The sequence below is a fragment of the Cricetulus griseus genome, chromosome 4, assembly GCF_003668045.3.
Source record: "Cricetulus griseus strain 17A/GY chromosome 4, alternate assembly CriGri-PICRH-1.0, whole genome shotgun sequence".
Classification (NCBI taxonomy): domain Eukaryota; kingdom Metazoa; phylum Chordata; class Mammalia; order Rodentia; family Cricetidae; genus Cricetulus; species Cricetulus griseus.
In genome coordinates, this window is record NC_048597.1 from 100,750,141 (window position 1) to 100,764,845 (window position 14,705).

Genomic DNA, 14,705 nt, shown 5'->3' on the forward strand with positions numbered 1-14,705 from the left:
TCTTTCAGTTTACCTACCATGAAAGATAAGCATTCCTTGCAGTGTTGATAAGATGAGCAGGAGAGAGTTTCTCCCATATAATGGATGACCAATAGCCGGGGAATATAAACAGGGTTGTCATACATACTTTACATCCTAATTGGAACCATGCCCCTTCCAGAAGTTGGTCCTATTTTAATTTCCTCCATGAAAGGACCACTGATACTGAGTTATTCCCACTTTGAGGGAAAAATGAGAAAACATTTAAACAAAACAAAAACCAGGCACACCAACAATAAGGACACTCTCAAGTCCTGGGACAGCTGAGCTGGCTCATGCTGCAGGCCCCAGATCCCTGCCTGCTATTCCATGAAACTTGGGTACTGTAGGGGCCTCTCTTTGCTTTCCAGCTGCTGGGAATAAGGGACTGGGGCCAGAGGCCTTGTGAGTCCAGTGAGATGCAAAGGAGGGATAAACCCAAGTGGCTGCTTTGGAAGGAATCATTTGCAGGGTATATTGTGGTGCCCTGCCCAGACCTCCCATCTCATGTCTGCCAGAACATTCTTTCTCTCCGTCACTGTCACTGTCTCTCTCTTTTTAAAAATCAATCAACATGGATCTTATTTTCCCTTTCTTGGGATCTTTCAGCACAGATTGTTGTGCAATATTAGTTAAAGATGTATTACATTTGTTTGTGCTGTGGAATGCTTAATGATGCAAAGATGTGTTGCATTCTTTTATATTGCATTTGTTTACCTTTGTGAAACTGTGTTACTGTACCTGTCTGAAACACCTGATTGGTCTAATAAAGAGCCAAAAGGCTAATAGCGAGGCAGGGGAGGATAGGTGGGGCTTGCTGGCAGAGAAAGTAAATAGAAGGAGAAAAACAGAGGGAGGAGCAAAGAGAGGAGGAAGCCTGGGGCCAGCCACCCAGCAACACAGCCAGTCACAGAGTAAGAAGTAAAGAAAGGTATACAAAATAGAGAAAGATCAAAGCCCCAAGGTAAAAGGTAGATGGGATAATTTAATTTAGAAAAGCTGGCTGGAAACAAGTCAAGCTAAGGCCAGGCATTCATAAGCATGAATGTGTGTTTATTTGGGAGCTGGGTGATGGGCCCCCGAAGACCAAAGTGAAAAAAAAAAACTAAACAAAACAACTATGCCATATTAATTCCACACTCACACTTAAGGTTTTGAACCCTTTTACTGTGAGAGGCCGGAGTTTCCACCCCCTAATTTCTATTTAAAAAGAAAAAAAAAAAAAAAAACTTTCTTACCTTCTGCAAGGACCGAGCCCACATTAGAAACCAGACTTCCTTGGTCTGCCATGGTCACTTTAGCTGGGGAAGGAACTAAGGGGGTTCAGAGCAGTGCACAAGGTTTAGGGTGAAAGATGGGGGGAAGCAATGCTGTGGGTACATCATGGGCCTGGGAGCCCCTGGGGATCTGTTCCATGTTTTAGAGCAGCTAGCTCACGCTGCCTCCCTGCTCACCCATCTCCTAGCACCCACACTTCCTGTAGGATCAGCTGGGTACACGGCTGCCAGCCTGAAAAGGTCCAGGGAGGGACAGAGGAGCTGGGACATGTCTGCCTTTCGCCAAAAGAGACTGAGGTCTAACTCTCAGGCTGCGGAAAAATCTTATTAAGAAATGAGGTTGTGCTAAATGATGGCCATTAGGATGGGTCCAGGCCCGAGGTTGCTGACTCCAGAGTGTGACTGAGACATTGGACACTGGGATGGCAGGTTGCACACATTCCAGTGGCTGTCTTCACACCATTAACTGGATTCACTGACTTATTCACTAAAAAAGTGACAGGAAATTGGGAGGGGAGATGGGCAGACCATAGGTAGGGGGGAGAATGAAGGGTGAATTTGATAAAAATATATCGAATGTATATAATGAAGATTTCAAAGACTATTTTACAAATTGGCCAGGAGGATTCTTAATTCCACTTTATATTGCCCTGTAAGAGGTACAGCCACTTCCTGCAAAGTCTCCCAAGGGGCTCCAGAGGAAAGTGTTTCCCCAGAAACAGCTGGGGACATGTGGCCAAGAGGGTTCAAGACTTGAGTTCTTACACTTGTGACCTGGGCACTTGCTGGCTCAGTCAAGGTGACCACAGGTATTGGCCTCATTGGGCTGAGTGACATATCAGATCTCTTTAAGAATGGCATCTCACAAGATGGCATGGAAGATGTACAGATGAGCTGGGCATAGTGGCACACGATAATCCTAGCACTCAGGTGGCTGAGGCAGGAGGATTGCTCTATGTTGTAGGCTAGCCCAGACCATAAAACTATGAGACCCTGCCTGAAACGTAAAAAGTAGTCGGTGAGATGGCTCAATGGGCACTAGTGTTTGCTGCCAAGCCTGATGGCCTGAGTTTGACCCCTGAGACCCATGTGGTAGAAGTTGTCCTGTGAACCCACATGTTCACACACATGAAATAAGTGCAATAAAATATTTTAAAGTATTATCACCTCTGCCCTCGCCCAGAACTACTCAGGATTCTCATAAAGTCACCTATGTTTATGGCCATAACCATGGGCAGGGGAAATGTTCCAATTATTTCCACAATCTTACATGCCTTGCTCTCTGCAGAGATTCCAACAGTGGTTCAGTGTATATATATATGTGTGTGTGTGTGTGTGTGTGTGTGTGTGAGAGAGAGAGAGAGAGAGAGAGAGAGAGAGAGAGAGAGAGAGAAGGGCTGCAAGTGCATGCACACTTGTTTTTAGAGACAGGGTCTCATCATGTAGACCCAGCCTGGCCTCAAACTCTTCATCTTCTGTGTCAGCCTCCTAGGACTTGGATCACAAGTGTGGACCACCTGCCCTGATGAACATCCACCAATGCTGGGCAGGGAAAGGTTGGCATGAAGACAGGCTCCTCCCTCATGGTGATCCTTCCTTGGCATAAGTCAACACTCTACATTACTGGAGATGGCAACTGACTGATAATGCAGGTGGTTACAGCTGGACAGAGTGACAGATCTCTGTAACCTCAGTAGTCAGGAGGACAGAGCTGCAGATTCCCAAGTTCAAGTCTATCCTGACAACATAGTGGGATCCCACATTAGTGAAAGATATGAACCCTTCATCCGTTGTGATGGAAAGTTGGGATGGGGTCAGAGGGCAGTGAAACTGTTGTGGATGGTGCCTTGGATGATGGCCACATGGGTGTGCCACTCAGAACACAGGGACCAGTGAGACCAGAAGGCTGAACTTCAAGCTCACCATGGCCTGGGCAGACAGCTCATTATAATGTTCCGGTATGGACCTGCAGGACCTGACACACACACACCCCAGCAGTGGTGAAACTAGATGCCTGCGATCTTTATATGTTTCCCACTTGCTCTCCATGTTTTAGCAAACGGTGTGGATTGCTGATAACCAACTAGAAGACTATAAAATCACTTTTCTTTGAGTAACAACAAAAAAAGACCAAGAAGGAAAAAACAAACAATATGTTGAAGATGCTTCCTGTAGCATGAGGGTTTGAGAAGCCAAAGAGCTGCCCTGCTGGTAAACACCACAGTGTCATGGAACCCAGAAATCATAGACCTCAGATGTAGAGGTGTGATTGCATAACCCCGCCCTTCCTGGCAGAAACCAGCTAGAGAGATAAGTGTCAGCTGGCTCCAGAGGCTGTGCTGCAATCAGAAAACACAGCTGGCCCCAGGATGGCACAGAAAGTCAGCAGCACCCAGACCACAGAGCTGGACAAGTTCATAGAGGACCAGCTTGTTCCTGACACCAGATTCCGTGCCGAGGTCATAGCGGCCATCGATGTTGTGTGTGCATTCCTGAGGGAGCGATGTTTCCAAGGTGCAGATCCTAAAGTGAAAGTCTCCAAGGTGGTGAAGGTGAGCCCCCTCAGCCTGAGCTGACCCCCATGGGGAGGGAGAGGACGCTGAGGATGCAGGCTGCAGCCGTGAGTGGGCAGTGAGTTACCTACCTTCTCTGGGACCCAGTGCGGTCATGTGCAGCCCAGCTGTGGCTCAGGACAGTGTAGAAGAAGTTAAATGTGACAGAGTACAGAATAGAACCCAACAACATCCCCTGCTGGATGACTGGACCGGAGGACATCATTTTCCGTGTTTCCCATCTGTCAAATGGGACCTCATGACAACAGTATGTCACTCACAGTCACTGTGATGGCTACTGTAATGTGGTTTTGCAATGCCAACTCAACTCCGTGGGGTGTGCAAGTGTGTTAGTGAGTGTGCTCAGCATTGTACTTAGGGAGGCTCTATGCTGTATTGCTTGATATTGGGTTGGTTTTTTTTTTTTTCAAAACCTTTGCCGTTGTGACTCAATTGTTATTTTAGATTTAATTCTGTAACTTTTTAAATATTGTTACAGGCTATCTCCATGCAAGCATGTGGTGTACTTTTAGTACTTAATATGTTGATAACATCTTGACAACCGTTTTGTTTGTTTGTGTCAACTGTCTCCTGCCCACTACCAACTTCCTACTGCATCATCTCTGATTTCATGGCACATATGTGAAGTTAGATCTAGATTTCACCAGAAAAAAAAGTGTGCTCTTTTGTCTCTCCTCATTACCCTTCCTCCCTCCTCACTTCCTTTAGACCCCTCCCTTACTTCCTCTTTGCCCCCCCTTCTATCACACACACACACACACACAGACACACAGACACACAGACACACACACGCACACACACACACACTTAAATATAGACTCTACAGGTAAACACTGACATTTGTCACTCTGAGTCTGGCTTATCTCTCATACAACGAGGAGATCCAGAAGCATCTATTTTCCTGCATAGATGCTGATTGCACTCTTCAGGGCTGACTAGTATTCCACTGCCCATGAGCCAGATTTCTTTCTCTACCCATCCGTCTCTCTGGGTGATGAACCCCGAGGCTGTTGAGGGTCTGGACTGCTGGGCATGCCGCTGCCTGTCACTTCTCACTCTCATCATTGTCTTTCAGGGTGGTTCCTTTGGAAAAGGCATCGAGCTGAAAGGCAGGTCTGATGCCAACTTGGTGGTGTTCTTTAACAATCTCACCAGCTTTGAGGATCAGTTAAAGGGAAGGAGAGAGTTCACCCAGGAAATTAAGAAACATCTGCACACTTTACAGCAAGAGAAAAAGTTTCAGCTGGAGTTTCAGATCCAGGATGAACAACAGCCCAACTCCCAGGTGCTCACCTTCAAGCTGAGATCCCCTGAACTGCAGCAGGAGGTGGAGTTTGATGTGCTGCCGGCCTATGATGTCCTGGGTAAGCCAGTCAGAACCCGAGCCTGCCCTTCCACCTGCCTGTATCCCCTGCTCGTCGTGTGTGTGTGTGTGTGTGTGTGTGTGTGTGTGTGTGTGTGTGTGTGTGTTGTGTGTGATATGTGGATTCAGTGTGCATTAGTGTGACCATGAACTTGAGGCTAATACACCTCAAGCCATCCCTCTTTTTTTGAGGCCTGGTCTCTCCCTGGCCTATATTTCCATATTAATCTTGACTGTCTGGGCAGAGCCCCAGAACCCTCTTGTCTCCACCTCCCCAGCACTGTGATTACAATCCTATGTCACCACGCCCAGCTTTTCCCTCAGTCCCAGGTTACAACATGGTTACAACACATATGCCAAGCATGTTCCTCACTGACCACCTCCCCAGCCCACACCTTCTATTCCTGAACTGAAAACATCTATCTTTTGAGAAATTCACCCCAAAAGACTGTCTATCTCTTTAGAGCTGAGCTGGGGGTAGGGGATTTTAGAATTTTGGGAGTGAGGAGTGAGAATCCACCAGAAAAGGACATAAAGTAGCAAACATGCTCAGTGAGGGGATGAAGGCACCTTAGATATCCCCCACTTACCAGTGATATTGCTGCCTGACTGTGTGTTTTGTCTTTCTAAACATGAGGCAGTCTGGATGTCACTGAAAATTAATAAATGATGCATTTTCTCCCAAAGAATAGGAAACCTCAGACTTGGACAGAGGCCTGGGAGGGCGGCTCCCCAGAAGCCTTTCTTGTCATGGACTCCCCAGCCTCAGGCAACTTTACAGTGGGGAAGTGGAGCCACCTCAGAAGGACCACCTTGGAAATGGCAGTGTGGGGGACAGCCCAAGAGAGGACCCCAGTCACATCCCTACCCAAGAGAGGACCCGAGGCACAACCCTACCCAAGATGACTTAGCCAATAGGCCCTACTGTGTGCTGGGTCCTGAAGTTGAAAATATGCACATGAGGGAGAGGCCTACCTGGGACACTGCATAATATGACTTGTCTTGTCCCCAACTCCATCAGTAGGTGATTGTGCCCTGTGTCACCGTCAGATCCTGATGGTATAGCATGCTACCACCATGGCCACATCTATGTACACAGCTAAGACACAGACTACTGCCTGCCTAATTTACTCAGATGTACATACACAGCACAACACACATCTATTCCATAACCTGGGGCCCAACTACTCTACAAGTTCAAGATGGACACACACACAGACACACAGACACACAGACACACACATACACAGACACACAGACACACACACACAGACACACACACACACAGACACACAGACACACAGACACACAGACACACACATACACAGACACACAGACACACACACACACAGACACACAGACACACAGACGCACACATACACAGACACACAGACACACAGACACACACACACACACACACACACACACACACAGACACACAGACACACACACACACACACACACACAGACAGACACACAGACACACAGACACACATACACCTGCAGTATCCTGCTACTCTCAGGTCCTGGACAAACATGATACTAAGTTAGGCACTACAGAAAATCATGCAGTGACAACACAGTGGCTGGGGAGACAGATCAGGGATAAGGGCAATTGCTGCACAAGCCTGAGACCTGAGTTCAAATCCCCAACACCCACCTGAAGTTAGGAAGTACCACACATGGACCTGTAGCTCCAGAACTATGGGGGACAGAACCAGTCAAGCTCCATATTCACAGAGAGACCCTGCCTCAAAGGGATTCGGTGACAGACAATGAGGCGAGATGAATAAAAAAAAAGAAAGAAATAAAAGGAAAGGAAAGGAAAGGAAAGGAAAGGAAAGGAAAGGAAAGGAAAGGAAAGGAAAGGAAAGGTCATGACTGCTCCCGGGTATGGTGGAGGAGAAAGTTTATTGCAGATAAAGGGGAGAGCATAGCCAGAGGCAGCGGTGTCTGTGAGAGTCCAGAGTGGACATGTCCAGGCTGAGCTGGGCCATGTGCAGAGAGGGGAAGAAAAAAGAAGAAGGGAAGAGGAGGACCAGGTGCAGCAGCCATGAGGACAAAGGTACAAAGCGGGTGGGGTGACAAAGGCGGTTGGAGTATGTAGAGAAGAGGAGCCCAGCCCTCGGGCCTAGAGAGCTCAGGGTAGGGGGTGGAGTATGACAGCTAGGAGGGACTCAGGGAGGGACTCAGGGATGCTGGGAGAACATGGCTGCGTTGTTCACTTTGGTAGATTAAATAGGCACCTCAGTTTGTGCTGGGTTTGAGAATAAACAAGAGACGCCTTATGTCCTCCTCTGGGTGTCTGAATATATATATATATATATAAATATATATATCCCCACAATCTCACAACACAATAGTACACAAAATAGGTCAGAGACTCTGTAAGCACAGGATACATGATGTACAAATGCAGCAGACTGCTCCACAGTAAATCTGACACAAGCAGCCGTGTACACTCATGACAAGCCCTGTGCAGAAGACACCGGACAGCAGAGCATGGTTGGTCATTATAAGATGACCATGTCTCCCTTTTGTGTGTGACCACACTGAGCTGTTTCCTCCCAACACTGTCTCCAGGCCTGTGAGGAAGGCACTGTACAAGGACCAGTTGGTGGCAGGGACTTTCCAGGCCCACAAGGTGTATGCAGTCCATGATGTATGGGGAGTGAGGCTTGCTGTGGTAAAACTCTACCCTGTTCACTGAACCCCACAGTCTGTGAGCTTGTTACCCCAGAGAGACCCAATAACCTCAGAGAATGGCCGAGGTGTAAACTGAGTGAAGCCTCCTTTACAGGTGATGTCGAAATCAACCACAGGCCTGACCCAGAAATCTATGGAAGGCTCATCAACGAGTGCACCTACCTGGGGCTGGAGGGCGAGTTCTCCATCTGCTTCTCGGAGCTCCAGCAAAACTTCCTGAAGGATCGGCCACCCAAGCTGAAGAATCTCATCCGCCTGGTCAAGCACTGGTACCAACTGGTATGGCGTCTGGACCAGCCACTGTGAGCCTTGTCTAGATTAGGGGTGGACACAGTTAGAGAACAGAAGAAGGGTATTCAGTTTGCTTTCTATAGACGTGACATCTTTATCACTGTCCAGAAGCCACTTGGGAAGAAACGGTCTTAATTAATTACAGTCACAGTCACAGTCTCTCCTTGGAGAAGTCAGAGCAGTAAGTGAAGCAGAGACTGTGCAGGAATTCCCCTCACTGGCTTCATTTTAATGACTCAATCAGCTTGCATTATGTACAGCCCAGGGTCACCTGCCTAGGAATGGCACCAGCTATATCAATCACTAATCAAAACTATGCCCCAAAGATTACCTGTATCAAGTATGATAGAGTCATAGTCTTAATTCAGGTTCCCTCCTACTAGATGACCCTAACTGGTGACTAATTGTCAAACACTAACCTCACAAATAACACACTTTAAAGTTGATACCTAACACAACATATTAAACCATAACCTTTCCTTTCTTGCTTATCCCTAAGATCTCAAGTCAATATCACATCATGAACACAATATAGCTTTAAAAGTACCAAAGTGTCTTATTCTTTTTAATCCCAACACTTATAAAGATTAGTATCTCAACTGTGGGCTCCCATAAAATTAAGACTTCAAGTTAAATACTCTGCTAGAGGAAAGAACAAGGGCACAGTTATAATCAAATAAAAACAAAACCAAGTCCATCAGTACAAAAGTTGTGGTGTCTGAAATCTGGGATTCACCACTTTCTGAGCTTAGAGGGCCTGAAGAGCTTGTCCAGGGCTCTGCCAACTACAGCATACATCTGGCCTCACAGGCTCAGGTCACCTCTATTCACATGTTCTGCTGTCCTTGGCAGTGGTCTCATGCTCAGGGAACCTTCAGTATCTTGGGGTCTCTACTCACTTGAGGCTGCACTTTCTCTTATGGCTTCTCCCAGCCTCTCTCAGTCCAGGCCTCAGCTGCTCTCCATGACCCCTTCAATCCTGCAGCCCTGATGGAACTAAAATGGTACCACCTGGGAGACCTTGCCACAGGACCATGTCTGGCTGTCACCTGTAGAATGTTGATTGGGGGTCCGGGACCACAGCTTGTATGTGTGACCATAAGGAAACTCTTTCCAGAAGACTTGGCCTCCACGGCACCTGTCTCTTCTTACTCAGAGCTGATTTTCAGCTCCAGCGGATGAGGAACCACTGATTCTTAATTCTAAGATCTCACACAAACAGCCCAGACAGAGTCTTTGCTTCCCTCTGAAACACACACACCAGCCTCTGTCATCTGCCTCTCTGCACTCATATCCTCTGAGTTCCCACAAACAGCCCATTAGGCTCTAAGCACTCAATGGCTTTTCCAACCCAAATTTCCAAAATCCTTCCACTGTCCTCCCGAAGAGCAACATGGTGGGTGTGTCACAGCAACAGTCCCCTGTCTAGGACCAACTTCTCTCCTGTTTTTTGGGGAAAGAGAATGTCAGAAAGCAGATTGGAGAGGAAAGTGATTGTCTGGCTCATATCCCATGTTACATTCCATCACTGAGGGAAGTATGAGCAGAAACCTAGAGGCAGGACTGAAGAAGGAGTCATGGAGGAATGCTGCTTGATCAGTCAAGAAAATGCCCCCAGGCTTTCCCACCATCCTGTGTGATGGAAGAATTTTCTCATTTGTGAGTCCATCTTCTCAAGATGACTCTAGCCTGTGGCACATTGACAAAAAGGAAAAGATTGGCACAAGATGTGGGGAAGGAAAATAGAGGGAAAGGAAGCAGAGGGCAGGGGTGAGAGAGAGAATAGAAGGGTTGTGTGTGTGTGTGTGTGTGTGTGTGTGTGTGTGTGTATAAGTGTGTGCAGGTGTGTGTATAAGCCTGTGGAAGCCAGAGAGTGATGTGCAGTCCTCAGTCACCCTCTGCTTTGTATATCCAGGCAGGATCTCACACTAGAACCCACAGAGTGCTGAATCATCAGTTCTGAAGAGTCATATATGCTGGGGACCTTCATCTTGACCCCCTAAAGCTGAGATTATGAATGAGCTTCCTCACAAACCTGATATTCATATGCATGTTGGGGACCTGAGCTCCAGTTCTCATGCATGAAGGCACTTTACCCACTGGGCCATTTCCCCAGCCCCTCCCCAGTTATCTCAGCGCCTGTGATGAAAACTTCAATAGTGAGCATCATTGCTCTCCCACCCCACCCTCACTCCCTGGCTGTCATTCAAGTGTCTCCTGTGACTCCTGGTAACTGCTCTGGGTTTGTGGACCACACAGTCTCCATCTCAACCAGGTAGACTGAGTCTAAAGGATTGGCTATAGCTGCATGCCAAGAAACCTGCAGTGCCCAAATGAGGTGGCAGCTGTATTGACTCCATGAGAAGTGGCCCCCACACAACTGCTGACAGCCCCGTTTTCTCATTGCCTTTCTCTTCTCAGTGTAAGGAGAAACTGAGGGAGCCACTTCCCCCAGAGTATGCACTGGAGCTGCTCACAGTCTATGCCTGGGAACATGGGAGCCGACGCCTTGAGTTCAACACAGCCCAGGGATTCCGGACAGTCTTGGAACTGGTCACCAACTACAGGCAGCTTCGAGTCTACTGGAGAGTGTATTATGACTTGCCAGACCGGGAGGTCTCCAAATACTTGCTCAGACAACTTAGAAAAGACAGGTAGCCTGTCCCCTCATGGCTCAGCTCCCCACAGGGAGGACCAGGCTGCAGCAGAGTGGAAATGGGGAGGTGGGAGCTCAGTGTCAATGGGACACCTCTTGTCCTGTCACTGTGCTGGGCACTGCCCTGCTGTCACCTGATTGACATGAGGACCTGCAGCCCTGGGAGGCAGGGGTGGGCTCTCCTGTCTGCAGATGGGGAGACCAAGGCTCTGACCTTGTCCAGACCCAAACAGTAGAAGGAGGAGTGGGAGCTGAGATGTTCCAGCAGTAACAGAAGTCATGAGGGCTGTGGGGCTTGGAAGGTCAGTGTTGAACTATTAAACTGTAAACAACACAGTAGACTTCACACAAGTCTTGATGCTGTGTGTGATCAGCCCTCACACCTTATCCTTTGTCTCTGGCTGGTTGAACTCTCCCCATCTCACAGATTAGAGAGGCTGAGGGACCTGCCCCAGGACACACAGATACTAAAGGGTAGAAGATTGAACCCAGGCCTTCCAGGTTTTAGGAAAACATCACTCCAGGCTTGCTCTATGCTGAGCGGCAGGGACTCAGGACACACTTGGGATAGGGATCCTCTTCTGGGCTCTTCCACTGTCCCTGTGCAGTAGCACCTGGGGCACTGGTCAGCTGGTCACTTCCCTCTCTGAATGTTGTTCTGCAGACCTGTGATCCTGGACCCAGCTGACCCAACAAGGAATGTGGCTGGTGGGAACCCATTGGGCTGGTGGCTGCTGGCTGAAGAGGCAACAACCTGGCTGGAGTACCCATGTGTTAAGAATTGTGAAATGTCCCCATTGCGCCCCTGGCCTGTGTCGGTGAGTCTTTGTCCTCATCCTGTCCCCTTGCACACAGCTTTGATCACTCCATCTGTCTGGAGAATATTCTCACAAAGATGGGGAGGCCAGCTGCTTCCCTGATTTACAGACATCTTGTCGACATTCAGAGATTTCATAGGCTGGGAAGATGGTACAGTGGGTAAAGTGCGTGCTGCCAACACTAGTGACCTGGGCTTGATCCCTAGAATCCTGTGGTAGAAGGAGAGACCAACTCCTCCAGTTTTCCTCTGACCTTCACCTCTGTGCTGTTACACAGCAGACATGAACTCACACACACACACAACACTAACACACACTCACATACACACTTGCACACTCACACGTGTTGTCACTCACACAAACTCTAACTCACTCATTCACACACTCATACATCCTCATACAGACTCACTTTCAAACTCACACACTTACAATATACTCACACACACACACACACACACACACACACACACACACACACACACACGTGCACCCACACTCTGAAACACACACACAGAGATAGGGAGTGAAAAGGAGAACCATAGAGCTGAAGCCACTGGCTCAGCGACGCTCAGCTAAGGAGATCTTGGTCTGGGATTCCCATGGACTCTGAAGCCAGTGCTCAGGTCCAGGCAGCAGCGTCTCATCGTCATGTGGCCAATGGAACTTGGGGTGTTGTGTCACATCCAAAGAGGTGCGGAGGGACCTGCATTTGAACCTTTCCTCTGCTGGGCAGGGGTCTTTTTATGTTAGGGAACCGATGATGCCGTGTGTGGCCTCAGGATGGAGGTTAGCATGGGAGCAGGGATGTTAGGACCAAACACCAAATATCAGAAATGCAGGAAGGACGGGAGAGGGGACACAGGACAGGCAGCTGGGACTATAGTGGAATTAGGGCTGTCCTGCAGCAGACAGGTGTCTAGACCCTCTCTTCCACTTGGGAGATCTGCTACTAAATGTGAGAAACTCAGATGGGGCTGCATGTACCCTCAGTAGGCTAAACCATGAAGATGTCTTGATAGCCGTCTTCCCAACATGGGGATGTGATGTCCCTTCTTCTTAGGGGCTCCATGTGGCCAGTCATGGTGCCCACCCTCAGGGCTGATCCCCTACCCAGTAGGAATGAGGACTCCTGGCATGATTGTGTGTTTTATGTTACAGGCAGAGTCTGAAGAGCCACAGGAATGCGTCCTCCTGTGAGCACAGCAGCACCTGCAAAGGAGGCTCTGGAGTCAGGGGATGTGCTCCTCTGTGAAGGCCTTGACCAGAGAGGGCTGGGTGCTGCCCAAAACCCCAGTGAGAGAGTGTCCAACCTTGGGTCAGACTCCAGGCTCCTGACCCCTGCCTGCCCACCCTAATCCTGTACAGACAGTCTTCCTTACCACCTGCTTCATCTGCCTTATCCTCTGACAGTGTTCTCTGGGGGACAAGAGATTCAGAAGGGAGGGGAGAACCTAAGCTTGACTTCTGTCTATGTATCTGTTGGAGCATTCTGTCCAATGTCTGATCAACATCAATAAACCACAGCAGATGCCAGGAGGATGTGTTGTGTGAGAACTCTGAGGGACAGGGCCATAGAAGTACAGCTCTCTCTCTCTCTCTCTCTCTCTCTCTCTCTCTCTCTCTCTCTCTCTCTTCTTCTCTCTCTGTCTCCTCTCTCTCTTCTCTCTCTCTGTCTCTCTCTCTCTCTCTCTCTCTCTCTGTGTGTGTGTGTGTGTGTGTGTGTGTGTGTGTGTGTGTGTGTGTGTGTGTGTGTGTGTGTGTGTGTGTGTGTGTGTGTGTTATCTTCCTGGCCCTCAGTTCTCACTCAAGTGTCCCTGAGAACCAGGAGCCCCACTGTCCCGGAGTGTGAAAACACACTTGTCCCTAGACCTCAGCACACATCACACTCTGCCTTGTGCTGTGTCTGAGCCCCTAGTGGACCAGATGATGCTGGTCTGCAATTCCAGTATTGCCCCTTCTGAAATACCCCCAGATCCACAGAAAAGGTTTGAATAAACAATGCCCTGGGGTCCCTCATGTGTCCTGCTAAGCTGAGGGCACCCATCATGTCAGCCATCATATGCTCCATGCTAAAGCAAGCCCTCGAGAGACATGTAGGCCACATCGCATTTCTCTCTGATGGAATGACCCCTTGTGTGGAGAATTGCTGAGCAGGGGTGTGGCTCAACAGGGAAGGACTTGTCTGCAGTGTTCCAGTGAGAGGCTGAGTCTGTGGCTCTGTGGCAGAGTGCTTACTCAGCATACATGAGGCCTGACATAAAAGAATCATCCTGAGTTGCCTGTGGTTTTGATGTCAGAGCCAAGAGAACAACCGAGGTCATCTTGGCTAAGCTGCCCTCTGTTTCCTTAGGATTCTCTGCTTCCATATCTGATGGTCTTCCTACATGGCCAGGAGAGGGTGGGATTTGTTCCTGTTCCCAATTCCCCCTGCAGAAGAGCCTGTCTTCCCCATTTTGTGTCTTGGTAACCTGGTCAGAAGTCAGCCAACCATTCTGATATTTGATCTTCTCAAGCATCATTTAGCTCGTGTGAATCCAGACACAACTCCACAGTTGGGAGGTGGGCTGACACAGACTACATAGTGTTATTCAGTGAAGGAAGCAGTTGGCAGATATTTCTGGAAATGCCCTTACAGACATGCCCAGAGGTGTTTCCAAGAAGGGTCTAAGACTGATGAAATTGACTATGAAGATGAGCCATTGTGGGCCATGAGAAGGAACCACAAGGGATGTCTAGAGTGTGAAGGCAGAGGTGGTCACAGCAGGTCCACCCCCCAGTTACTGAAGTCAATTGTGTTTCAGAGTTGAACCTATGGAGTATAGATGAAGTGTCTCCATGGAGAACTGAATCCATGGTGGACAGAGCAATGCCTCTCTCTAATTGGCATGTACTAATTACTGGAGAGGAGGGAGCACCTTGGGCAGAAGTCAAAATTGAAGACTGGGCTTGGAAACCCAAAGTGTCTGTCATCAAGCCCTGCCACTTCCCTGGCCAGGGTGGATG

The 14,705-nt window shown here is 48.6% G+C and overlaps 1 protein-coding gene across 1 annotated transcript; it reads left to right on the forward strand.

Moving 5' to 3' along the window:
• The first annotated feature begins 3,664 nt into the window (after positions 1 to 3,664).
• LOC100768193 (2'-5'-oligoadenylate synthase 1A) lies at positions 3,665 to 12,899 on the forward strand. Its single transcript, XM_035444180.1, has 6 exons — positions 3,665 to 3,847; positions 4,944 to 5,232; positions 8,032 to 8,216; positions 10,650 to 10,882; positions 11,549 to 11,756; positions 12,861 to 12,899. Exons 1-6 carry the CDS (start codon positions 3,665 to 3,667, stop codon positions 12,897 to 12,899), a joined length of 1,137 nt encoding a protein of 378 aa, XP_035300071.1.
• The last annotated feature ends 1,806 nt before the right edge of the window (positions 12,900 to 14,705 follow it).